This window comes from Sebastes umbrosus, chromosome 6 (genome assembly GCF_015220745.1).
Source record: "Sebastes umbrosus isolate fSebUmb1 chromosome 6, fSebUmb1.pri, whole genome shotgun sequence".
NCBI classification, from domain to species: Eukaryota; Metazoa; Chordata; class Actinopteri; order Perciformes; family Sebastidae; genus Sebastes; species Sebastes umbrosus.
The window spans coordinates 32,304,564-32,332,090 of record NC_051274.1 but is presented as its reverse complement, the minus strand read 5'-3'; the positions used below and the strand labels follow the sequence as shown (position 1 = coordinate 32,332,090).

General features: G+C 40.6%; 1 protein-coding gene and 1 long non-coding RNA gene across 3 annotated transcripts in view; one reads left to right on the top strand and one right to left on the bottom strand.

The window, feature by feature from the left end:
• cntn3a.1 (contactin 3a, tandem duplicate 1) overlaps positions 1-27,527 on the bottom strand; it is a 118,263-nt gene that overhangs the window by 81,528 nt on the left and 9,208 nt on the right. For both annotated transcript variants that reach the window (XM_037772880.1, XM_037772879.1), the window contains exons 2-4: positions 23,101-23,244; positions 8,462-8,594; positions 3,415-3,590 (exon numbers count right to left, since the gene is read on the bottom strand). In XM_037772880.1, the coding sequence (XP_037628808.1) occupies positions 3,415-3,590; positions 8,462-8,594; positions 23,101-23,155 (364 nt within the window). In that variant the 5' untranslated portion in view covers positions 23,156-23,244. The remainder of the gene's footprint in view (positions 1-3,414; positions 3,591-8,461; positions 8,595-23,100; positions 23,245-27,527) is intronic.
• Positions 1,052-25,910, top strand: LOC119489902. The gene is made up of 3 exons (XR_005207276.1): positions 1,052-1,745; positions 22,621-22,625; positions 25,901-25,910. It is a non-coding gene; the product is annotated as an uncharacterized LOC119489902 (long non-coding RNA).

Here is a 27,527-nt window from a genome sequence, read left to right as displayed (position 1 = left end):
CATCCATCCTCCGGGGGATTAAACATGTAGTTCTAACTCTTATTATGCACCGCACACACATGCAATACAAATGGGATGTTATGTGACATCATTAGTTGGTGCAAATTGATCTTGTTCGCCATATCAGCAAAGACTTCCATGAATAAAACCCCAAATATTAGAGCTGGACCCGAATATTAGACTATTCAATTATTAGACTTCATTGGAGATTCATTGACCTACAGAGCTGGAGAGTTCGGCTGCAGCATCGCAGACCCACAATTTTAGACGTACGTATGCTCCAGGTTTAACGACAACAGATGAAAATGTCAGTAGAGCAAACGGTATCTACCACTCTGTTTATACATCCATTGTGTGTACGAATGGAAAATGAATAAGACTAAACTATATGTTAACTTTATTTGTCGGTGACGCTAATACGAACAAGGCGTCATGTATGTGCCCGGCTGCAAGTAAAACAAAACAAAATCGCAAACGTCTAGGGGGAGAGGGCCCGTATCATGACTTTGAGGGACGTCTACACTCACACACACACAGATGGATGAGGAGACACTGAGCGCGGAAAAAGGCGTGTATGCGCTGTCCACACGTGGCGTAAAAGCAGCACTCGTGGACTCATCATGACACAATTTTGTTTGAAAAAGGTTTTTGGGGAAGCCTCTGAGTGTGTGACAGAGGAATAGAACAACTTGCTTTAATGACATGAGTCCGTGCTGTAGTGATGCGCGGGTCAGAGTGTTTCATACCCGCACCCACCCGACCCGCTGTGTTGCACCGCTCGACCCGCAAAAATATGCGTTAATCAACGTCCCGAAACCGACCCGACTCGCAAACTGCCAAATTTATGCATTATAGCAGCACAATACATGTCATGACTGAAGTCTGAGACGAGGACAGAGACGAGTGGACTCGAGCGCCACGGCTCGCGGCGTGTGTGTGTGAGGGATCTCACAGAAATACGTGAAATGACCACGACCTCTTGACAGCGCATTACGTGGTGGTGTGTGTGTTTGAGAGAAAGAGAGAGACGGAGAAGGGAAGAGGAGGTGGACTATTCCACCAATGTTTCTGTAAGTTATTAATAATTTACTCGCAGCGCTGCTTTGTCACTCTTTGACCTGCCCGGTTGTGGGTTGTCCCGCGCATCACAACCGTGCAGCAGGCTGAGTTCACCTCCACCCCCCGATAGCTATTGAAACTCCAGAGCCCAAACATTTTTTATTTGGGACAGCCCTTCCAAATATAGATGACATTGTAGGTATAACAGTGTGTTTGATAATGAGCACGCTGTAATCACCGTTCTACATTTGTTTTCTTGCAGCAGTTCCCCAAAGCATTGTTTTTTTTAGGCTATCAGACCTAACACGATTACCTGCTACACATGATTGTAGATCCTTGTATTTTCTTTATTAATGGCCTCTACCTTTGTCTTTGTCTCACAGAGTTATTACAAGACAGAGAGTTGTGGGCCCCCTTGGTGTTTGAAAGAGCATATTGAGCTACTCCGAGTCGCAGTCTGTTACAAATGACACGATACCGACTCTCATAACAGGCTGCTCCTCCATGAATTATTCCCTTGACCTGGGACCCGCTCAATCATAGAGCACACTTAATTAAGTTAAACCAAGAGCAATAAATAAGACATATGACACATCAGCACTGATGCTTGTCCTCATCTGTTGACAAAAGCAGCGGGTCCCGGGTCAGGCCCGGGCGATGGATGACACCAATCACAATGACACACAGTTCAGGTCTGGCCTCGAAAATTGATAGGAGATGTGAATATGATCAACGGCCCGCCGGTGACTCGGGGCACCGATTCTCACTGTATGCCGAAGATTTAGTGTTGCTTTGTGACAAAGAAGCACCAAACGGTGGCGAGATGGATACCTCCGCGCTCTCCCCCGCCAAGGATCATCTCTGCGTCCGCTACGGCAGAGAAACAGACGTCAGGATTCAATCTAGCTGCACCATCTGTTCACAGATATCAGGGCTGTCGTTTGATACGGGCTGCCCATCACGAGTGGAGGCCTCAAGTTCACCTTGCCATCAGAGGATGCCTTAGACTCTGGTCTTATAAAATGTGATGGATGGAGGCGGTAAAGCATCAACTATACGGGGTCTGTCAAGGCCCGGCACACAATCATCACGGGGGTGTGAGAAGTTTAATAGAGTAAACACCAGCACTGCAGCTTTAATCAGGGTTAAAGGGGTAAAGACATTCAGTGACAGGGACATGGCCGGTTAATTTGTGTTTTCTCATTAGTAACTTTAACGGTATCGGCCGACTGTAAGAGTCTCTTGTTGTTTTTTGTGAGAGAAGATCAGGTCCAACAACAAACATTTTTTCCAGAGAATCCTACTGGGTCATTATACTTTCAGTGAACCAGAGCGTCTGATGTTTAATGAAACTTTTTACTTTCCAAGGCAAACAAAGACGGAACTGAACTCAAAAGAAAGTTGAAATGAGGTGAACTGAACTGAAGTGAAATAATAAAACTGAAAAGAACACAAATAGCTCAAGACAACAAAACAAAACTATTATATTGTTGTAGTTTTGCTTCACAAATCATTCTGATAGGACACACTACAGTGTTATAGCACTCAAGACTGGTCTCAAATAGGGATGCTAATTTTGAAAAAAATGTTTAACCGATAACCGACCCTCGTTAACCGATTATTAACCGTTAACCGACAAGATTTGTGCCTCGCATGCAGCGGTGTGACAGCTGCAGTATGTGAGCACAGCGGACAACTGAGTCCCCAGTTCACCCGTCCAGGAGCGTTAACTTAGCAGCCACGATGCTTCGTGTAGTGTCGCGGACATGCAGCCACTTTCCCAGTAAAAGTCTCCGCCGCATATTTAGTTTAGTTTAAGGTTGACCGGCTTTTCTCCTTAAAGTGACGAGCCGCTCCTCTGAGTTTTTCTCAGCTTTTTAATTCATTATTAACATTTCTTTTAGCGTTTTACCCGATAGCGTTAATCGGTTAAAATGCTTAACGTTGGTTAAATGGTTAATTATTAACATCTCTAGTCTCAAAACCACTTTTTGAAGGCCTCGGTCTCGTCTCGGAATCGACTTCATTTTTTACTCGGTCTTGTCGCGGTCTCAGACCGTAGATTTTATTTCAAGACTGGTCAAGATCACAACTGCGGGGACATTATTAATTGTCTGATTTATCTGTTAATAGCATTACTGTGATTGCTCGTAGAAAACAAAGGAAAATTACACATACAATTTACTTCTGCAAAGCCTTTTGATTATTTTATCAAGACATTTCTCATGGTGCTCTTATACTGTACATACACACAGAGGCCTATATATGGCAATGAAAGGTGTGAAAGAAGACTTGACTTGACTCATTCTCACGCTGTCTTGATCACAATACTGGTTAAATATAATATGGACTTACATGCAACGTGCAGACTGGCCTCTCTGCTGACGATGGTGCCGAAAGAGTTCGATGCCAGGCACTGATAGATGCCGACATCTTCCTCTTTATTCAGATGACTGATGTGTAAGTTTCCTCCCATGAGGGAGTAACGTGACCCCGGTCTGGGCAGGACGAACGAGTCGTTGAGCTTCCACCTGTGAATGTGAGCACACAACAAAAAAATCCTTAATAGAGAAAGTTGGGATGTATTTATGCCCATTGTTCAGCCTAACTGCTGCTGATGCAAGAAAAGTCCAATAGAAACCTCCCAGTAGTCTAAACTGTGACCAAACAGCCCTCATTCTGGATAAAGCCGACAGAAATAACACAGTGCGATGTGCGCTGCAGCACACAACCAAAATGAATGAAACTGAAAGGAGAAGCAATCAGCAACAGTCATTTCAAAAGACTGTTCATTTCTTCTCAGGCCTTTTTCACACTTCAAACACGTCTCTTACTCCCAAATTAAATGCTCCACATTCCTCTGACGTTTTCCTTTTTTTTCTCTTCAGCCTGTTTGTCCATCACTGACAGCCACACGAGGGAGGCCCTTTCACCAGGAATCTAAATCCTCCCCTCCGATCATAGTGATTATCAGACGGGAGGGCAGAGCACCACCAGGGGCCAGACGAATTAAACTTCACTATTAAAACTGTGTGTGTACGCACAAAGACAGAAATATGCACACTCGTTCTTTTCGTCAATTTTATGAAGTCGATTCTGTTCTGTTTCCACCGCGGTAGCTATTCTCGGGTGATCTTGCGTGGTCTTGCGAATCCAGCTGCCTGGCGAGGTAATGTGATTTGGGCTGTAGAGTGATGTAGAGCAGGAGGAAGCATCCCAACCATCCCAAGATGAAGAAGAACTTTAGATACATGATTACCAGATATTTGCTCACTGTAGATTATTTTGACAGTTTTTTGTCAGCTTTTTCAACTGAAAGATGAGCTAATCCTGCAGGAAATGTCAAGTCTTTTTCTCTTGCTATATTCTAAAATATAAATATGTGTGATTTTTATATCACTGACTGAAGTCAGGCTGGTATTTATTTGCACCTGTTAACCTTGAAACCTGTAACACTTGAAATCACTGTTCTTAAGAACCTTAAAGCTTGCATTTTGAAGGAATTTTAGTCTTACAGTTTTGAGTCTTTTTGATTTTAACTCAAGTGTTCTATGGAACTCAAGTTCCATAGAAAAAGAAGCAAACGAAAGAAATGAAAGAAGGAAATAATCTAATGTGATGAAGCATAGTAACCAACTCCGATCAAACGGTCAAACTAGGCAGCGCTGATCAAATATGAATCAATATTCTGTTACTGTAATGCCTATTTCTCTCCTCAAATGTTTTCAGAATCATCTGGTAGTGTACTGTTTAGCTGTAAAATGAGAGAGTTTGTGACCCGGCAGCGATGTTGAGATCAGTTGAGGAAAACCAAGCACCGCCCACCAGCCGGAGCACAGCCAATAGGAATGCTCTCTCTCTCTGAAATGACTGATTGGTCAAAGTCTCCCGTCACTGAGATTAGATTTTTTAAAGCCTGAAAACAGAGCCATGAGGAGGTGCAGAAGTCCGAACATTTGAATTACAATATGCTGAAAGGTTATTATGGAATTTTCGCCCTACTGAAGCTTTAAACTTGAAACTAAATGTCACATACAGTACATACAGGTACATGCATGAAATATGACTTCTTATTTAACCCATCCTAAGCATTAGGAGCAGTGAGCTGCTGTGAAGCGCCCGGGGAGCAACTTGGGGTTTCAGTGTCTCGCTCAAGAACACTTCGACTTGCGGACAGGAGGAGCCGGGGATCGAACCGCCAACATTGTGATTAAAGGACGACCCGCTCTATGCCCTAAGCCACAGCTGACACCAAACCACAAATGGATGTCGAAACGACCCTAAACATCCGTTTGCACGTCGATACTTGCGTTCCACCACCACTCACTAGACCTGTCAATGAGAAATACAGCGGAGAAGAAGAAGAAGTGCAATTCACCAGCTGTGACGCGTCAGCGAGGTTCCCAACGGTGTCATTATGCACGGCTGTGGCTAACGCTAATCCATCACATGTCTGCAGACCATCGTTGGGGTAAAATCTCAATCATCATTATTGTTATTAAATATCAGAAGGATCAATGATTCATCTGTAGCACTCATAGTGAAACAGACTTTACAAAGTGCTTCACAATTCAGGATCAAATGAAGCGATCATTAACCGGGAGATGACGGCTCAAATGTAAATAAAAATCACTGATAATTTTAAATTAAGATTATAAAGTACATGAGCACAGTATCGGACCCGTTACCCGATGCTGGTATCGGTATCGGTGCATCCCTAGTTATTTATGTGGGGTGCAATAGGAGAGGGTGCTGTCTAGGGTGACCCCAAGGCTCTTGACATGGGTGGAGAATGGAACGGGGAAGCCGTCGATATTCAATATCCTCCTCATCATACCACCTGCAGCTATCTCAGCTAAAACCGTGCGTACGCCTGGTCTGAAGTATGCGTGACGTGTGCACATTCTTCCTTTATAAATGCCCAGCACTGCTCAAACAAAATGGCCACATACTGTATAAAGCACAGGATTATGGTGCTTTTTGATTAAACTTATTGTTTGGAATAATATGAGAGTCCAGCAAGTGTACGAGGGGGTGAGAGAGACCAGCAAGACGCAATTGCCGGCAATCAGCTTTTAACTGTGCAAGACGTCTGCGTGGCTTGATTTAGGAGACTTAATGCTGTTCACTTTGCATAATTAAGGCTTATGGTCTAAGAAAACCTGCTGAGTTGATGATGCCGGTTCAACCAAATGCAGCACGTGACCATATTAACCTCCTAAATGATTATATAGAGCACGAGGCTCAGTTTCTGTTCACTGCAGCAAACACAGCAAAGACTTCACACAGTAGAACAAATAAAAAAGAATGAAACTTGTTTTGCAGAAAACTTTTCTAAATGTATTCAGATACATTTCATCAATTCAATAGCTTGTTGGAAATTGTCTGTATTATACCCAGGCAAAGTTAGAGTGCAAATGGCACTTTCATTCTCAAACCAAATCACAGTCAAAGAGGAAAGAAGATGAGAAAAAGGAAGAGAGTAAACAAAGACTAACAAGGAAAGTGACACTTGCGGAAAAAAAGGAGACTCGAGAAACAGCTTTTCATCGAGGAAATGAGGGACAATTAGGTGGAATGTTAGCTCCTTGGTCTTGATTAGATTTCCAAAAAAAAAGAAAGAAAAAGGAGGCTTGAAGTTTCTATTTCTGACTTTCTTCCTCCTTTTTGCAGAGGGGAGGATTAAGCCAGAGACAGCGGGAGGCAGAGTTGAAGGCAGGGAACAGAGGGACATATGCAGCGGAGCGGTGCTCAACGGCAGATTGGCTGATTAGATTGATTTAGTGATTTGGTGTTGCAGCTGGAACGGGTCCAAGAGCCCCAGATGAGACAAATCAAGGGGGCTACGGTGACAACTTGGAGTAGGGGCTTTGCGTGGGAGCGTAGTCTTAGACAAATGAATTTGTCCTTGGCGACCCTGAAATAGACCTGCCTCCATACGCAGCAGTGAAGAGCCACTCGGTGTACGGTGTCCTGCTGCCGAACCTCACCAAGACCCGAGACTCATTTCCAAAGTTGGTGCACATGACCTTTTGGTTTAAAAAAAAAACAAAAAACTGGAAATAGCCGCGGCGATGACAGCACTATGATGCACGCTGACTGAACTAACAACGCAGCAATATGTCCGTCTGAATATCAGGCCCTTCGTTAAAAGGGATCAAAGTATGATATCATAACAGCTTGTGATCAATCTGAAAATCACTTCTTAATGTGCTATATCAACTGCCACAGTCGGTGGCACTTGCTGTAATTAAAGAGCTCATTAAAGCAAAATTGGATTTGATACGGAGCCGGGCACGCTCTCAGCACTTGAACTCAGAAGGGCAAAAAAAAAAAAAAGAAAAACCGTGCAGATTTGAACTCATAAATTCATTTTTAGAAGTGGGACTATCCAGACAAGTGAAATAGCGACTGATTGCTCAGTGAGTATTCCAGCCGATCCCAGTGATACGATCTCATACATTCATTTCAATTTGTGCCCATTAGGCAGAACACCAAGGATCTTCAAGCCACATTAACGGCCGCATATGCTGATGTTATGAGGGATCGTTTCAACCTATTACACATTAAATGCCTGGCTTTGCAATTTGCATTTAATTACACTGACAGGAGTACAACAGCTATGTGGCCTCATTTGATAGATTATGAATTAATAGCTTATGCGCTTGATGCACTTTAAAGCAAATCATTGTTTGTCATTTGTTTTCATTTGTTATCATTTTAGCAAGCAAAGGGAACCGGGCGTCAATTTGCTTCTAACACAATTGCTGCTTAACCTCGCAGGGGCCGGCGTGCCGAACAAGGACAAAGACCAGCAGCAGTTTCTCTTCACCTCGGTCCGTCGGGGTGATTTGAATCATGTTTATCATGCGGTGATAACCTCCAAATCGGATGCCCTGTGGCAATGTCGGTGCTGCCGTGGGCAATGATGCTGTTCATAAAAATGTAACTGTAGCAGACCTGAGGCTGAGATATGGAAGGACATCTTCTGCCCCCATCATTTCTGGTATGTGAAATATACCCACTCGATCTTTGTCGTGATAGCAGCAGAGTTTTTTGGTGCATGATTCTCTTGGGTCACTTGATCTTTCCACTGGTCAGTGATACTGATGACAGGAAGCTCTCAAAGTGAATCCTACAGCGGATCGATGTCCACCCGCCGATAGAAATATACAGTAGACCAACAACTGAGGCCAATTAATTCATCATTCTCAAATTAGCCGTGACTGACATGGACGCCGAGTGCTGCAGGCAGCGAGCCATAAGGTCCACAAATCCCCCAGTTTTTCCCAGGGGCAATAAATCCAGTCTCACTTGGGTTTTAATACAAATGTTGCACTTGAGAAAGTTCTGCGTAAAAACTAAAAACTGTGTGCATAACAGCCATGCCTGGAGGTGTTACCTGTAGAAGGGCGGTGGGTGTCCCTGGGCCTCACAGCTGAACACCACCTCTCTGCGATTTTCGCCAGGTTGAAGGGGGAACACCACGCTGCCGGGCTGCTTGGTGAACACGGGCCTCAGCAGGACTCCACTTCCTAGGTGGAGAACCAATAAAACTACATCAGCTTTGATGTCCTGAAAACCAATTTTCACATTTTTCTTCTGGCGAGTAGATATCGAAGGCTTACAGAGGAAGGAAGCAAGTGGGAAAACAGTGCAGCACAAGAGGAGGTTTGAATCGCTATAAAATCTCTGTTTAGCACGGATCCGTCGGCCATGCCAGCAGAGCCCGGGAGCATTTTTACATATTAGTCGTAAAAAAGTTGCGAGATCCCCGAAGTGTTGCATAATCAGCTGGTAACCTTCATAAAACTTTAATGGAAACATCTGAATGTGAATTTGTCAAAGGCACACTGCGCTTCAGCACAATTTCATTTAGACCCTCGCCACTTTCCCAGGGGATGTCATCCAATAAAAAATTTGAAATAAAATGCCACAACAAATACTGAGAGTAATGACTCAGACTTGTGACTCAGACAGAAAAAACAGCCAATAATTTACAAAATTGGAGGAAAAACTACTTGAGAGAGAGAGAGGTTGTTTTCCTTCCTGAAATTCAAAATCAAAACTAATTCTTGTGCTACGTCTTTCTGAACAGTTTGTATTCAACTTCCTTTGAACAAAAAACAAATTGCTTTTATTCTAAATTTCCTCCAAACTACCTGTTATTAGGGCCTTTTCACATCTGTAGTTTGTTTGCTCTGGTTCAAATCAGGGACCAATGTTGCATATTGCCTTGAGTTTGGTTAGTGTTTCACACGGCAGCATTTACAAGCGGTGTGCAAAGAAACTGCTCTCTGATTGGTCAGAATTTCCATGCTGAAAAACTCCCGGAAGTAAACAAAGAAGAGCAAACTTCCAGAACGCAACAATGGAACGCCAACTACGCGGTTTGATCTTGGCTCTGGTCATCTTTTTTTTAATTTCGTAGCAATTTTTCACTCAAGGTAAACGATACAGTTTGAAAATGAGGCGCGGCTGCGACTGGAAAACAATGTATTGATGCACTGGAGTCGTCGAAGGTACATATCAAGCCGTACGGAGAACGGAGGAGGAGGCGTGCGTTAACCCTACTAAACTGTGACATGTTCATCGGCCGAAAATATTTCCGAAGATCCATCAGGTATGCCCGAGGTCTTCAACACAGCCTGACGTTACACCTGTTTAGTACTGATGTGAATAGCGAGGGCGAGCGTCAGCTCTTTTGTAGTAATGTTGTCTGGTGTTGACGTGCACAGTGCAGCTTGCTACAGAAGCAGGTTTAATAAAAAAAGGCGCAATGCTTTCTCCAGTTGGGCCGGATCGAGGTCGGATCATGTTCTCACCACAAACGAAGCATACCGAACCGTACCGCAGTACGTTTGGAAGCGAACCGAGACCGCCCCTTCAAGGAGGTTCTCGGTTCGCTTGTTTTGGTGCTGTACCCGAGCGCGTTTGCTGCGTTCACACCTGTCCAAACGATACAGTAATCACATTTTAATGCATTATAACCTATAACATAATGATACTTGACCTTATAAGTCATTATAAAATGCTTTTAATGTGTTATGATTATTGTTATAAAGCATTGTGAATATTTATGAGTGCTTATACATATAATTATACAGTTCCATAAGCAGATTATGTATGTTTATAATGCGTTATAGACATGAGCGTCATAGAAAGTGTTACCCAAGTTTGCCATTATTCAACAAATCCCCAGTGTGGCTTGCAAATATCTTTGAATGACATTTTTACAGTATTATTCCTGCATAATGTACTTTATGTACACTAGATATTATTATCATAATTATTCATCGTGTGGTGTACTGCAAAGGAAGAAATACTTTTAAATATACAACATAAACAGCAGAGCAAATACATTCGTACAATAACTGTGAATTCCCTGAGTGATATTATAACATTGTTGATTCATTGACTTTGAAAGAAAGAAGAGACAAACAACAAGAGACAGCAGCATGTCTAGTGTGACATTTGCTTCTTGGTTAATTACAGCGGTACAGTAGTGAATGCATGTTGTGTAGGAGAAAGCCCACAGTGAGAGTGACCCATGGGGTCGTCAACTCTCCGCTGGAATAAACATTTCTTTCTGTGATGGAAGAGAATTCATTTGGATTTGTCAGAATACATTTGCATTTCTATAATGACACAGAAGAGGGAAGATTGTGTAGGTAGGGTAACTAATTTGTATGAGAGCGCAGGTATCCTTTTCAAGTCTCTGGCGCCACGGGAGTACAGGTTTATCCTCAAGACTCAAAATAACTCTCAGAGAGGGTGGGGGATGTTTGACAAGGGACCTTGTACGCTGATTGTTCCTCTCCACAAGGATAAACCTCTCAGAAAGTTACACAGGATAAAAAGGCTGCCTAATTATAATCTGTGTTAGATGAAGCGTGTCCCTCGAAGCGGCGTTGAGAGATGATTGATTACCAGAAGACACCTCTTGTACGAGTCCACACCCAAACACAAATCCTCAACACTTGTTGTACACAAACTTGGGAAGGATGATAAAGCCTGCGGTAAACATGAGATGAATCACCGCGCCTTATTAAATTGATAAATGATTCCAGTTATCAAGTCACAAACATTTGCATTCAGCAGCATTTTTGGGAACGTGCTTAAATTGGAGCAATTCAGCCGGCAGCCTCCAGAACATAATCCAGCCCGTTAGTTATTAATTAGCACTTTGACTCGCAGCGACTCAAAAGTCAGAACTCAAAGACAAATCATTTGATTAAAAATGTTTATTTCATCCAGAATTAACTTGTGCAATTTCATACAACACAACAGTATTTTGGTGTTTGTTCCATCATATGAGTTTGTTCTCCCACCTGAATATAACCTCAACCCAAAGGTGACCTTGCATGCACAGTAGGGATAATCCCAGAGCTCAACAACAAGAATTGGGGCAAGTAAAATGCCACGTCGGGCTAGGAAATCTAGCAGTAAAAAAATGATTAAACACATAATTTAGCTGAGTTTAGTTGGGTGGCGTTGGTAGATGTGGGTGAAACTCCACTTTATTTACTTAAATCTAAATTAAACAAGACAATTAACTTTGTTTTTTGTCGTTATTTGATAACAATTTGTAAAGGGACAAGTAAAAATTTACTTTGGGCAAGTAGATTTATGACCCTCTTTCCCGATCGGGCAAGTTAATAAATTGACATTAACATTGGACCCTGTAAGGCTGCTAAATAGTATATGAACCATTAATCATGTATGCTATAGAGTGCTGCAGGAATGAGTCCTAAAACCCAGAAATGAGTTAGCATTTTAGCACTTCCCGTTCCTTTGTCTGGAAGTCAAAGGGTTTTTAGTAGGGATGTTAATAATTAACCGTTTAACCGTTAACCGACATCAAGCATTTTAACTGATTAACGCTATCGGTTAAAACGGCTAAAAGAAATGTTAATAAATATTTAAAAAGCTGAGAAAAACTCGTCACTTTAAGGAGAAAAGCTGGTCCACCTTAAGACAGTCTGAGCCGGCGTTACAGATACAAGAAGTTGGCTTCTGTCTATAGCTCGCTTGAGCGGAGGAGTCTACAAAAATACATCATCCCTGGAACACTTTATCGTTTACTATACAGGATAATGTCAAAAACTGATGTCACAAAACCCGATGAGATCTTTAAAAAGGTATTCATTCACATATTTGAAGGAGTTACATTATACTATTACAATTGTTGAAATTTACCCTTCAAGTGTGGCAACTATAAGAGCAACAGCTTTGTGTAATAAAGGTTATTGTATTGAAATAAATGTTTTCTTCCACAGTTGTTTTTATGAACAGTTTTGTGTGCTAACAACTCAGTGAATGCATGGACACTGTAAAAAGAAAAAGCAATGCTCTGGCTCATCCTCAACTTATTTATCACGACCACCTGATTAAGACTGTGGAGAAAAAAAAATGGTGCTGGAGCACAGTGAGTGATTCATGGTGCTTATTTATAAAGTGTTGGACCTCACACTTATCACTGGCGCCTTGCTGTTGCTACGCTTAAAGCACAAACAACCTCTCCACAAAACAACTTGCATTACCCCTTCTGCACCCTAATCGTGCTGAACCGTGTCTCTCAGAAACATTTCTGCACAACCTTGGTGTGCTCTTAATCAATCCCTGAGTGGACTGCAATGCACAAACCTAATTCAATATTCACTTTATACCAAACTAATCAACATAGATATTTGGCTGCAGCCCCGTTCTCTCGGTTACGGCGGGCGCTGAACTGACCTGATCTTTAGCACCATGGCAACTGTTAGTCTATTATAATGGTGAATAAGTGCCAGAATAATGAGTAGGGATTGAGCACCGGGGGCCGTGCCTGGGGGCTCAGTTCAAACTGATGCAAACTCTCTGAAACTCTTTCGTTGCCTTTGCAGGAATGAATGTAAGATGCGGTAGGAAAAAGGCGGTATCATTTCCAGGCTTGCTTTCTGGTAATCAAACACAGAGGTGCGACACACTAAACTAGACTAAGATCCACAGGCCGAAGACATTGAGGGATTTTATGTTTTATACAGGAAGATTTCATTTTGGTGGCATACCCGTTGTCTTACGCTTCGTCCACACTGGGAACGCCAGGAGCGCGTGGCGGCTGTTTGATTCACGTGGTGGCTGCGTGATTCACGTGGCGGCTGCGTGATTCACGTGTGGCTGCGTGATTCACATGGCGGGTGTTCATACCAGCTGCGTTTCTTCTTTCTTTCTATATAGAGTTTGCCTTTCATAATGGCCATTTCATTTCATTATAAATATCATTTATATTTATTTTAGACAGAGAAAAATTAAGAAACGTGTGGTTAATTGTAAATAATAGTAATAATCCACCATTAAAACCCCGTACTATATTCATTCATGGAACTGTGCAAGTCACTGCATGTTCTACAACACTGTCCAGCATGTTTCATAATAAAAGCCTCGTGTTAACAAATGAAGGAATTTTGTCCACAGAAAAAACGCTTGAGGGCTTTTATTTTTTAAATGAAAGCAGGAAGTGTTGATTTAAAAATAAATCTTTACTTTTTTTCATCTACGTAACACATTCTACAGACGTCTCACGCAGACACTGTGGCTGCTCTAACCTGTTAACACGGACGCCGAAATAAAAACCACCAGGTAACGCAGCCGCCACGCGATCCTGACGTTCCCATTGTGGATGGGGCTTTAACCAAACCGCGCATGCATACTGGAAATACGTCCAATATAGTTTTTTTTCATTTTAAATAAATACTGACACGTCAGTTGTCAGATTGTTACCCCGTTTAAGATCAAAGACTGAGTCAAGAAATCGTGTTGAAACCAGCAGAATCTGATGGCAGGCCCAACACCCCCAGAGCACAGAAAGCAAAATGATGAAAAAGCGCTCTATCAGAGAAGTGCACTGATCCAGAATCCTAACAGGAAGTTGACTGAACAATGCTTCAGGACAGAGATGGAGGTCATTATGAAAGGGTCTTTTAAAAAAAAAAAAAACTCCATTCCGCCTCCACTCATATCTGTCACCTGCTGCCAGATGCAGCCGTTTTTCCAAGGCTCCTCAGACAACACAAGACTCAGCACTGAAGCACAAGTGGAAGGCAGAGGGAGCTGTTTAGGAGGCTGAAATAAAAACTAATCTCAAATTCAATACTAGCTGACAGCAAATGAATTCCTCCAGCTTACCTCAGCATGAATAAACAGGCACACGGGGAGTCGGCTGTGGGGGAGGTATCGGTCGTTTGTGAGGTCCCAAATCCATTCGTTTCAGCTCAGGGTTTTATGCATCAAATAAAAAAAAAGCCAATCTTGCTTTTTAAAGCATCTTTCCCTCTCTGTCCGTGCCGATAAGGTGCACCTTTAAGGTCTCTCATTCAGGGGCAGCAAATGTTACTCCGGAGCAGAAGGAAGGTTTTAGCAGAGTATAGATTCAATCACATCTCGTCTGAATATTTGAAATATCTGTGGAACTTGTTTTTCAAGGTCCCTTGAAAGAGGCTGTAGTAATAAAACCATTAATAATTTAACATTTGAACCATAAAATAGCAAAAAGGGAAAAATAGTGAATGGAGATGGACACAAGATCTATTAGAAACACATAAAAAGAAATAGCCCAAGAGTCACCAAAATGTTCTCAGCCATTCTTTACTGCTGTGACTATCAGCTAGGACGTGCTGTACTGTACTGTACTGCACACTCTCCTTAATTACCTTCATTACATTTTCAGCGACACAGTCTGTAAAGAGAGGAATGTGGCAAACACATTCCCAACCAATATCCAACCATGTCACACCATTCTCAAGCTAATCAAAGCTAGTGCATGTGAAATTCAATAACCCCCCCGTCGTATCCAGGGTATCCAATGCCATGTTCACTGGGGAAACACACGATTGATTATGTGGGAATGGCAAATTAAAGCTGTTTCTTGTTGTTGTTCTCTCTTATTGTTCAATGTCTACATAAACCCAGGAACATATTGCTTCTGAGGATGCCATTTGTCATCTAATTGTAGTAATATTGCAACTGTTTCCTCCTCAAGATTGGTTAGAAGGTTATTTGTCACTTACCAACTGCTATGGTCTACACTAATGGAAACATTCATCATAGTTTAGAACTGTTTCCAACCATACTAACTTACAAAATGCACGATTTGACCATTGGTGGTTTTCATTTTTTGAAAATGCAGGGTGGATTTCTGTACGTTGTAAATATTTAGAGCTGCAACTAACGATTATTTAAATTTTTCGACTAATCTGGCCATTATTTTCTAAATTAATCATTTAGTATAAAATATCCAATAGTGAAAAATGTCCATCCCAGTTTCTCAAAGTCCAACGTGATGTCTCTAAATGTCTTGTTTTGTCAGTATATAACCCAAAAATATTCAGTTTAATAAGTTTAATATGATATAAAACAGAGAAAAGTAAGAAATCTCCATATCTGATAGGCTGGAAACAGCATTTCCTGCCATTTTTTTGCATGAAAAATTACTTTAACAATGAATCGATTTTCAAAATTGTTGGCAATTAATCAAAATTTTATTGAAATCACAATATGGCCTACTTCCATTTTCAAATCGCAGGAAGTGCAATATTTGTTAAAGGTCCCATATTGTAAACAGTACGATTTTCATAGCTTTTATATTATAAAGCAGGTTTTTAGTGCTATATAAATACTGTGAAAGTATCGACATGTTTAATATACGGAGAAATACACACAGCTCATTTTCAGAAATTGTGCATTTAAAACAAGCCGTTAGCATTTCTGTCTGTTTGTGATGTCACAAATATACAATATTTAGACCATTACACAGTTTTAAATGTAAACATTCTAAATGTGTCTCAGTTTATTTCCTGTTGCAGTGTATGCGAATAAGATCAGCTGACAGGAAGTAAACATGGACCCAAACTGTTGCCTAGCAACGCAATTCAGTTGAATTGAGCTAAAACGGAGCGTTTCAGACAGAGGGTGAATACAGGTATATTCAGGCAGACAGTATGAGGAAAATAAGTTTTTTTTTTTAACATTACAGCATGTAAACACGTTCTAGTAGAAACACAAAATACAAGTATGAACCTGAAAATTAGTATAATATGGGACAAAATTTGTCAAAATACCATTTTAAATTAAACATCTTGGTGCTGCAGAGATGTCCTGTTCTACACATCCTATTCTACCAACGTAAGAAAACATCTTAGTTTGGTACAGATCCCCGCAAAAATCACACCATAATCATTTTAATAGGTTTTCAATAAAAATAAGATGATATAAAAATTGTCATTATTATATATTGTAATATCGCAAAATCATATCAGGCAAAATAATCAAAATCGTTCAGCCCATCATCGATTAGTCGACTAATCGTTGCAGCTCTATAAATATCTCTTATTCAATGTAACTGAAATCTCAAGAATACAATCCACAAAATGTCATTTATTTTGTAAACTAACACAACACACACTTTTAAACTCTCTAATTAAGCTACCGTATGTGTGATTCGTGTGATGCTGAAATTAAATGTTTAATTCTTTCAGATGAATATTAATCTGGTGATAAGAGCATAATTACTGTCCTGTCTCTGTTTACATCTACAGTGAGATAATACAGGTAAAATGTTGATTAATTAATAGTGATGTACACAGTCCAGATTCATTATTTTGGATCTATAATTAAAGCTACACAAGCACATTTAAATTGGATGATTTCTCATTCCTGGATGAAGCGAAAGCACAGTGAGCTATGGGAGGAAGACTCGCTGGGGAATATTGCACAGAACTTCAAAGATAGCAGTAAAATCCTTGCTTAAGGATTCCTAAAAGGCTTTGCCATGTTCTGATGAATCAATGAGGTAAGTCAATATTTGATGCTCCAGCCGTCTCTGGGATGCACACGGGGGGGATACCGAGAGAAGTAAAAGTAGTTCTAGGAGATTAGAAGGCTGGCCAGAAGCAGCCCTTAATTTAAATGAACAGTGGGGGTGGTAACAGTCTAAGTCTTGTCTTGTGAGTATTTAGTTAAGGGGGACTGCTGGCTGTGTCATATTAAAGGACAGGTCTAGGGCTGCAACTAACTATGATTTTCATTATTAGATTAACCTGCCACTTATTTTCTAGATTAATCGTTTGGTATAATATGTCAGAAAACAGAGAAAAGCAATAAATCTCCATATTTAAGAGGCTGAAAACAGCAGTTTAACGATGAATTGAAATAGTTGGCTATTATTTTTCTGTCGATCGACTAATCGATTAGTCAACTTATCGTTCACAGGTTCACATAAAGCAATACTTACAAGGCCACATGCACATTTAAACAGTTTTTGGTCTCTGTAATCACCCCTCCTGTTGTCAAATGGTCCTCCTGTTCATACTGGCTGTGAGGAGATCCTCTACAAATGCTATTTCAATGTGTTTCAAAGTGATAGTGGACAAAATGCACAGTCTTCTTTCTGTGTAATGCATCCTACCATTTAACCAAAGCTACTACGACAGTTCAACAGTTGCAATTAGACAAATCAAGAAGGCATCTCTTCTAGAGCTGCAAAGTTTAATTGATTAGTTGTCAACAATTAAATTAATCACCAACTATTTTGCTAATTGATTAATTGGTTTGAGTAATTTAAAAAACAAAAAAAAGATGAAGATTCTCTGATTCCAGCTTCTTAAATGTGAATATTTTCTGGTTTCTTTTCTCCTCTATGACAGTAAACTGAATATCTTTGAGTTGTGGACTAAACAAGACATTTGAGGACGTCATCTTGAGCTTTGGGAAACACTGATCAACATTTTCCGACATTTTATTAACTGAACAACCTAACTTGATTGATCGAGAAAATAATCAACGGATTAATCGACAATGAAAATATTCGTTAGTTGCAGCCCTATAAAGTTGTAATATAAAGTTTTGTTGTTATAAACTAAACAACTGATTGAGAAAATTCGTTAGATGCAGCCCCAGTGTTTTCCAAAGTTACAGTCTTTTAGGTACTAAAGGTACTCTTTTTGTAACTGTGCCTTCCTGCAGCTCTGCAAGGAGATACCCACTTCACAACCAGTATGGATAGGAGGAACAGTTACAGTGACCAATAAATGCTTGTAATGTACAGTACATGTAGTCTTTGTATTAAGATAAACTAATAAACTTTAAGGCTTACAGGTTTCCAGTAGCACAACCGCGCGACTGCTGTGTCCGTCGAGCCTCTTCAGCCACTTCGGCACAACAAAAACTCAAAACAGCTTCGTTGGATACTTCTGATTCTGATTGGCCGATAAACACAGTCTGAGGTGAGCTGTTTCTGAACGCTGGGCATCTTATAATCACAGCACACTCCACTTTCAACAAGAGATTCTGTTGATTTTTCATCAAATTAAAACACCAAGACTTTGTGCCAAAAATGCATTACTTCTCTCGACTCAACTAACCATGGAAGATTTTTTTTTCCCCGTATTAATTCTGAATTATTCTGAAAGCACAACACATTTGATTGCTGGTTAGAGCCTTAACAGCAATCTTACTGGATGTGTTCACAGTTCTGTTTCCAGCGCTGTTAAATTGTAGCACTTCAATGCCAACTACAGATGTTTCTGTGATTGCACTCCTGCCAATTATTTTTAGAGGAGATTGAATGTTTTGAAATCAATATTTTTGCATGAAATTATTCTTGGCAAGTAAGAGGGAATATCTACAGCAAGCTTCACAGCAGGGGCTTATTTTCTTCCTAATGACCAGATCGCTGTACACTGATAAATATGAATATTGCAGTGTGTTAATTGAACAGAAATCCCATCTCCTCTCTCCTGTAGGGGTTTAAGAAAATATCAATACACGTGAGTTATCACGATATAATATTGTGTGATACTGTAACCTCTTAAAAATCAGGCCACTATCCGATCTCTCGGAGGTTGTAGCGAGCTCAGTTATAAAGCTAGAGTGAAGAAAACCTAAGGAATCCATTGGATTCAACCATGTCATACTAGCTTGTCGAGAAGGAGGCTACATAACGCTCTAAAAAGTTACACTAAATAATGAGGAGAAAAAACTTGCATGGCCATTTTCAAAGGGGTCCCCTCAAGCTTTTGACCTCAAGATAGTGAATAAAAATGGGTTCTATGGGTACCCACGAGTCTCCTCTTTACAGACATGCCCACTTTATGATAATCACATGCAGTTTTGTTATTTTTGCCTAATCTAAAATGGTTCTGGTGTGTTCTTTATACTATTACAGTTTTCCTAAAATTGAATTTTAAAAATTGCAATATATTGTAATATATTAGGGGTGTTAATAATTAACTGTTAATCGACATTAAGCATACGCTATCGGTTAAAACAGTTAAAATAAATGTTAATAATTCATTAAAAAGCTGAGCAAAACCCGTCACTTTAAGGGGAAAAGCTGTTCCACCTTAAGAGAGTCTGAGCCGGCGTTACAGACACCGGAAGTTGGCTCCCGTCTATAGCTCGCTTTAGCGGAGGAGTTGTAGCCTCGTAGCATTTATTCACCAACAAATATACTGCTAGTCTGCTACAGCTACGTTCACAGCTAGAACGCCACACACACGGTCTGTCGGAAACTCACTGAAGTTACGCCGCGCTGACAGACCGTATGTGTGTGACTACCGTGAGCACGGAGTTACCAGCAGAGCTACAGATGCTTACGTAGCACAAACACACACACTGCTTGTCGGACAATCGCTATCATTAATTCGGACAGACAGAGTATCGTTACGCCGGGCAGACACACAGCTGACAACCTGCTAAACTAAACTAAATGTGCGGTGGAGACTTTTACTGGGAAAGTGGCTGCATGTCCGCGACACTACACGCAGTATCTAAGTTTTCTATCTGCTAAGTTAACGCTCCCGTACGGTGAACTGGGGTCTCCGTTGTCTGTTGTGCTCATACACTGGAGCTGGCGCACCGCAGCATGCGAGGCACAAATCTTGTCGGTTAATAATCGGTTAACGAGGGTAGGTTATCGGTTAACAATTTTTTTCAAAATTAGCATCCCTGTAATGTATTGAGTCGTTCCCTCTGTATTATGATCCGTATCGTACAGCCAGATTCCTGCCGACACACAGCCCTACCCTCCGGTCCTTATAGAGTGACTTTTCCAAGAATAAATGGAGCCTTCTTGGTTATACACCTTAGTGAGCATGCTCTACCAACCAGGTTATAACTGTATGACAAAACCACTTCTGTCAGCTGGAGACTGTTGTGGCTTTCTGTGTGAAGGTTAGCTGTGTATGTGTGTGGGGCAAACCGCATCCAGCCGTACCTCGACGGCTCCTCTTTGCTCCCTCGCTCTCTCTCTCTCCTTTACCCACTCACTCATTCACGCAAACAGTACACGCCCCTGCCTCGGGCCGTTCAGACCCTCTGGGAGGGACGGGGGGGGGGGGAGAGCTGGTTAACTTCAGATGAACTCACTATGGGAACCACTTCCCCTTGGCCCCGCTGCTCTCCCACACAGCCGATAGCCTACTGGTTAGAAAAAAAAAAAAGAACCCACTTCCAAGTCTGGATAAATAAAGTACCTAGAAGCATCTCTCCTCACACTGTGCTCTCTCTACCCGGTATTGCACGTCTGCATACTAAAATGCTTATCAAGTCTTTCTCTGAACACAGAGAGAGGGCTTTGGAGGTCTATCGTTATATTGCACCATACTTGTCTTGCAAGCAGAGCATATGTAATGTAACCCCGTGCTGAATATTAATGCCGGGTTACTCTGTGTTACCAACTGTGAGTGTGAGCCTCAAGAGTGAGGCAAGGGCTGTGCAACACAATGCTCTTCAGAAACATTTTGCCCTCTGCTTCTTTGTGAAGCACTAATTTGCTTTAAATAATCTTGAATGTGGTTTCTGCATCTCATGATTGCACCGATTAAATTTGTGGCCGGGATGTAGGGCTGGGAGATATGGCCAAAATGTTCGATCACGGTATAGGTCATTTCATATCTCCATAACAATATATGTAAGGGATAATGTACAGCGAGCCGGTCATTGTTGTGAAATAAACACTGACGGAGGGGTCTTGCATCGCCCTGAAGGGGTTTATTTCACAACAATAACCCGCTAGCTGCACATTATCCCGCTTATCTCACAGCTACTCACTTAAGAAATCCATCATTTGACACAAAAACGGTCCTCCAGAGTACGACAACAGAACCGCGCCCATTGCAGCGGTCTGCCATAAATAAATAACAGACCGTGGAACGCTGTGATTGACCCATCAGAATTGAGTATTCAACACAGCCGTGTAATAAATCTTGATATAGCATGTTTTCTGGTAATTCAATAAATAAATAGTCTGGAATAACCACATGGTAAAGCCTACTTTTATACACTCCTGTGTGAATTAAATTTAAATTTTCTATTAAAATAAATATTTTCTCATTTTAAGAACTTGTGTGCAAAATGAACATTAGTTTTAAGTGAAATTATAGAGAAAAAAAGAAATAAATATCAGTCTAACCTATATGGCGATAGTAACAATACAGAAAATATATATGAGAGACATTTTTTACAAGGTTTTGATGATATATATCGTCATATTTCCCAGCCCTACTGGGATCTATGGTGCAGCACAGACTGCAGACTTAAATCTGTTTGTCTGAGATTAAAACTCTGTCCGGTTTGTTGCAGGTTTTCCACCGATGTCGAAGACATTTAGAGCTGCAGCGATTAATCGATTAGTTGTCAACTATAAAATGAAAGGCTATTTTGATAACTGATTAACCGATTTGAGTCAATTTTAATTTATGTATGTATTTTAATTAAGACTTGACAATTGTCTAATTTAGTGTACATAGAAAAGTGAGGTTTTAACCAAACATTTAAATAACATGGTATAAGTGTGAAGTTGTTAGAGGCTGCAACTATTAATTGATTAATCAATTAGTTGTTGTCAACTATTAAATTAATCGCCAACTATTCTCATAATCAATTAATCAGTTTGAGGAATTTTCTAAGAAAAAAAAAGCTTCTTAAATGTGAATATTATCTGGTTTCTTTACTCTTCTATGACAGTAAACTGAATATCTTTGAGTTATGGACAAAACGAGGACGTCATCTTGGGCTTTGGGAAACACTGATCAACATTTTTCACCATTTTTTATTTTATAAACCAAACAAGTCAATTAATAGAGAAAAATAATCCACAGATGAATCGACAATGAAAATAATCCTTAGTTGCAGTCCTAAAGACATTCACTCGTCTGTACATTTAACAGAATGCTTATGTAGGACATAATATGTGATCCAGGCATGTGGCGTAGATCCTAATCCCACAGTGAGTCACAGCTCCTTGAGGAGAGCCTCATTAGACATCCGCTGATGTGTATTGGATTCAGTGATAAGTGGTGCTAATTGCCATGTAGGCAAATTTAGGCGCCGACGTGCTTTTGAGAAGAGACACGCACGCATGAAAAATACACACATTGACAGTTACAAGCACACACACTAATTATTTTATTCCCAGCTGTGAGGAGGGGCTGCTGATTTGGAGCAAGGCAACATGAAAGATTACTCAGACAAAGCCCCCTTATTCATCTTGTTCTCAGCTTCAGACTCTGACATTCTGAAGAGAACTCGTGTTTGACCCTGAAACATTTTGTAAGGGAGGAAAATTAGGTCTCTCATTAAAAGCAAGATCAATGACAAGATTTCTGCACTACTGCCAGTGCAATCTCAATTAGGTTAACAATTGAAGGGGCTCTTTAAAATGAATGACTCCACGTTCAACGGCTAGATAGGGACCGTCTTTCAGAGGTAGAAACACGGCTTATTCCTTTTTCCAACAGGATTCACCTCCGGGGGGGGGGAGGAGAAAAACAGATGCACAACTGAAGGAATGTTGATTTGCTGCCTTGAGCTGACAACAAGGTAAACTTTTCCTTTCATTTGTAAGATTTTCTTTGCCATAAAATCTTTTAGTTTTCCGTTTTTTAGTTTTAAGTGCCATCTGTTCTGTATGCCAAGACGCCATCACACAAAGAAAAATCTATAAATAACAATTCATAACCCCTATGCTAACAACATAAAAAAGTGCATGTTTGGGAGGCTTACCTGCCAGACACTCCACCAATGACAGCAGAAGTATAAGTTTCCATAGCAACTCCATTTTAATAGTCTCAGGTCAATACGAGCTCACATCAAATCACAGGTGTGTAGGATCCTGGCTTTGTCCTTTCCAGCACTTTCACCGCTCTTCTGTCAAATAAAAAAGAGAAGCCATTAGACACAAGAGTAGTGGACGGTAATAACCATGTTTGCTACGCAATGACTTTCATGATATAAACACCAGAGGATGGGAAAAAAGAAAAAAGAGCTTGTCTAATAACCTTTTTATCTGTTCAAAACGTACCTTAAAGGGAGATTTGCCAGGTATTTAATACTCTTATCAACATGGGAGTGGAAAAATATGCTGCTTTATGCAAATGTATGTATATATTTATTGTTGGAAATCAATTAACAACACAAAACAATGACAGATATTGTTCAGAAACCCTCACAGGTACTGCATTTCTAATCATAACATGGCAAACTGCAGCCCAACAGGCAACAACAGCTGTCAGTGTGTCAGTGTGCTGACTTGACTATGACTTGCCCCAAACTGCATGTGATTATCACAAAGTGGGCATGTCTGTAAAGGGGAAACTCGTGGGTACCCAGAGAACCCATTTACATTCACACATCTGGAGGTCAGAGGTCAAGGGACCCCTTTGAAAATGGCCATGACAGTTTTTCCTTTACAAAATTTAGCGTAAATTTGGAGCGTTATTTAACCTCCTTCACTACAAGCTAGTATGACATGGCTGGTACCAATGGATTCTTTATGTTTTCTAGTTTCATATGATGCCAGTATCTTCACTCCAGCTTTAAAAATGAGACCACTACAACCTAAAAATCCCAAGATGCGTAAAAGAAATTAGTGGAGTTAAAAAAAAATTGTTATTATCGCAATAACTCTGACAGCCCTACATTTAATCTTTGCAAACACTTTTCAGGTCAAGGTGACAATAGCAGCTCTATTTTTGAACTGCAGACACTCTGATGATGATGATGAGTCTGGGTACGATGTGCATTTGTGAGAATAATCAAGAAACCACTCCGTCTCTGTTCTGCAAACACAGAAAATGATTTGTCAAAGACAACGCACTTACAAAAACACTTGTGCCGCAGCGTTGCCTAAATGCGCTTAACATTGCATAATAGGGATCATGTCTGCGAGAGAGAAACATAAAGGGGATTGCTTGTACTCAAACCTGCTGAGACAAAACAAAAAGCAAGCTGGTTGTCAGACACTTCCCTAGCATGTAATAAAGCGCTGTCCCGGCTACTCAAATTTGTCTGAGTTGCAGGGATTATGTATTTCTGACATAAAGAGATGATTTTACGCCGGGCAGAACCATCTTCAGTCCCCCCGGGGAGACTCACACAATTGATTTTCTCAAGGACTAAAGCGTAATTTATCCCTGCAAATGAAGTCCCACCTCCCAAAAAAAAAGTTGTGAACTGATAATGAGACGTATTCCTCCTCCCGTCGCTGATAAACAGTGATGTATTTATTTGTCTAAATACTCCCAACGCCTCCTCTACATGTTGATAGCTATGATCCTTTCTGATAAAGCAGCAGATACATGTTTGCGTTGTGATAGGACAGGATAGATGAAGAGAGGAAATTAGCCATTGTCTTCGCTCAAACCGACTCTGGTACATTTAACTGACTGATGGCACAGTTTCCTCCGACTACACACCGTCAGCATGCTGGAATTAATGAGGAAAAAATTAATAACAACGCACAGTATAGTCTATCAAAAGGCAAGTGGCAAAAAAAAGCAGAGACAACTGAAAGATTACACTTTCATAGTTTCCCAGTTATCTTCACGCCTCTTATCTTTGCACCACTGAAAGGCATGACAGAGCATACTGATGCTTATGTGAATATATCAACTGCGTCGCTGACACGTTCGCCTACACTCCTCTTCCTTCTGCGTGTACTAAACCATTAAAAGGCAATACTTTTCCCCTATAAATCTCATTATGGAGATTGGGTTTAGAGTGTCATTTTAGTTCCAACTTATCTTGCAGTTATTAGGATGCAAATGTCATGAGTAAATGTTGGCTTTTAATAATAAAACAGAGAGACTTCAAATCCCTTCTTGTGCTCCTGGATATTTTTGGAGTGCTCCTCCTTTGAGGAAATAATTGTGAGAGATGCGCCGAATAAATTACTCTGCACAGTGTTTTTAAATGAAAAAAGAGGAGCCTAGATATTCAACAAAACTTTATATCACAACTGCAACTAACGATTATTTTCATTGTTGATTAATCTGTTGATTATTTTCTTGATTAATCGATTAGTTGTTTGGTCTATAAAATGTAGGGATGCACTGATACCGGATCGGATAGCAGGCCGATGCTGACTCAAATACTTGGATCTGGTATCGGTGACAATGGGGCCGACCTATTCAATCCAGTACTATGTTTATATACTATATACATAATATACTGGAATTTTAATTCCTTTTTAATATTTTATTTTACCAAGTTACTGGTGTTATTTTAATAATAAATAACAATTCAATACATTTTATATCTTGTATTTATTTGTTATATTTTGTTTTACAAAATTAGGAAAACAATGTTTAATGCCCGGTTCAGACTACACGATATCAGCCCGACTATAGCCCGACACGGCCGTCGTAGGGTGTCGACTCAGATCGGGAACGATAAACGAGAGTCGTGTGCGACAATCGATCGTTTTATGTTGTGTAGTGTGTCATAGTACACGACAACTGATAAGCCCGTATATTAAGACGGTGGTGCCGGGAGAGTGTGTATTGACGAAACAGAGGGACTGTAGTCTGTCATGTCTCGAGGCCAAGTCAAGACAAGAATTTATAACTCTCAATCGTCTAATCTGACATAGTGACCAACGTAACCGTCAAAAATATTGTGTAGTCTGATCCAGGCATTAGTCAGGCCTGATGTAGTATTACACATAAAAGAATCATCCCAGTCACTTTCCTTTGTCCACCACTCAAAGATATTCAGTTTACTGTCATAGAGGAGTAAAGAAACCAGAAAATATTCACATTTAAGGAGCTGGAATCTGAGAATTTAGACTTTTATTATCTTAAACAATTATTCAAACCGATTAATCGTTTATCAAAATATTTGGCGATTCATTTTTTAGTTGATAACTGATCGATTAATAGTTACAGCTCCAACAACTTCACACTTATACCATATTATTTAAATGTTTGGTTAAAACCTTACATCTCTATGTACACTAAATGAGACAATTATCAAGCTTTAATTAAAATAAAAGCTGTAGACTGAACCGTTGCGGCAATTTGTCACTCATTGCTTCATGTTTCCAAGTAATTGTTTTGTCAGTCGTGTAAATGTTCGACACTCTGGTCATCTAAAATTAATTCATCCCGCCTCGACAGCACCACAAGCGAACACGACCAGGACGTGTGTGAACCGCCGAGACGCCCCGTTCATAAAAGCAGGTATCTGTTGGCCTCTAACAGAAATCTCTTGATCTCTATTACTCAGCAAACCCTGAGACACGAGACATCAGACGGCGGGTTAGTGGGGGGGATAAAAGACAGCCTTTTGATCCAAAGGAGCTCAGCGCCGAGATGATGGCTAGGGGAGTCGGGGAGTGTCCGTGGCACTATTTGACTTTCTCTTCAGTACAAATTAATTACCCTTGTGACCTTAAGTGGTAGCGACAAGGCCAATGACTTACTTTCATCCCAAATTGATTCTCTCATTTGTTTGCTGTACGAGGGCTTTCAAACTTCGCCTTTCAAGTTCCCCCCTCTCTTTCATGTCTCTGGAAAGAAGCCAGTAGTTAAAAAATGGAATATGATCAAGGCCGGAGTGACAGTACCGGCCTAAACATTTCCTGTTCCAGTTTGCACAAACTCAACTGCATTTAAATGTAACACAGCGGCGACAAATTCAGCCTCTCATTTCATGACGTAACTGGGCAAAAACGTAGAAACTCTCAACGCAATTAATGACGCACATTTACAAAGTGTTCTTTCTTTCGGGGTGATGATTTAACCTCCGTGTGATGTGCACGCTGCATATAATATTATCGCTGTCAAGTGCCTCATATATTGCAACCTATGAAACTGACATTTCAGCTCAAGTACTTACACAAACTGGTCAATTTCTGGAGGAAATATAAATGGCATCTGCCAAATTCTAAGACGACAAAGGTTTACTGAAAGTGGGCCAAACCGCCGGTGATTGATGTCGGGAGATCAAAACATTTTTAATTAGAAGCAAGACATGATGATGAGAGGAGATCTGCTAAATGTCAGGTGCAGCTCAGAGATAGCGTCTCGGACTTCCTGATCTGTGGATGAAACTCCCCACAGCAATTATTGTGTAAAACACCCAAATGTCACGTTATCATAATAGCCAACACCCCAGATGATGTCTAATATTATCTGAAGATATCAATATTA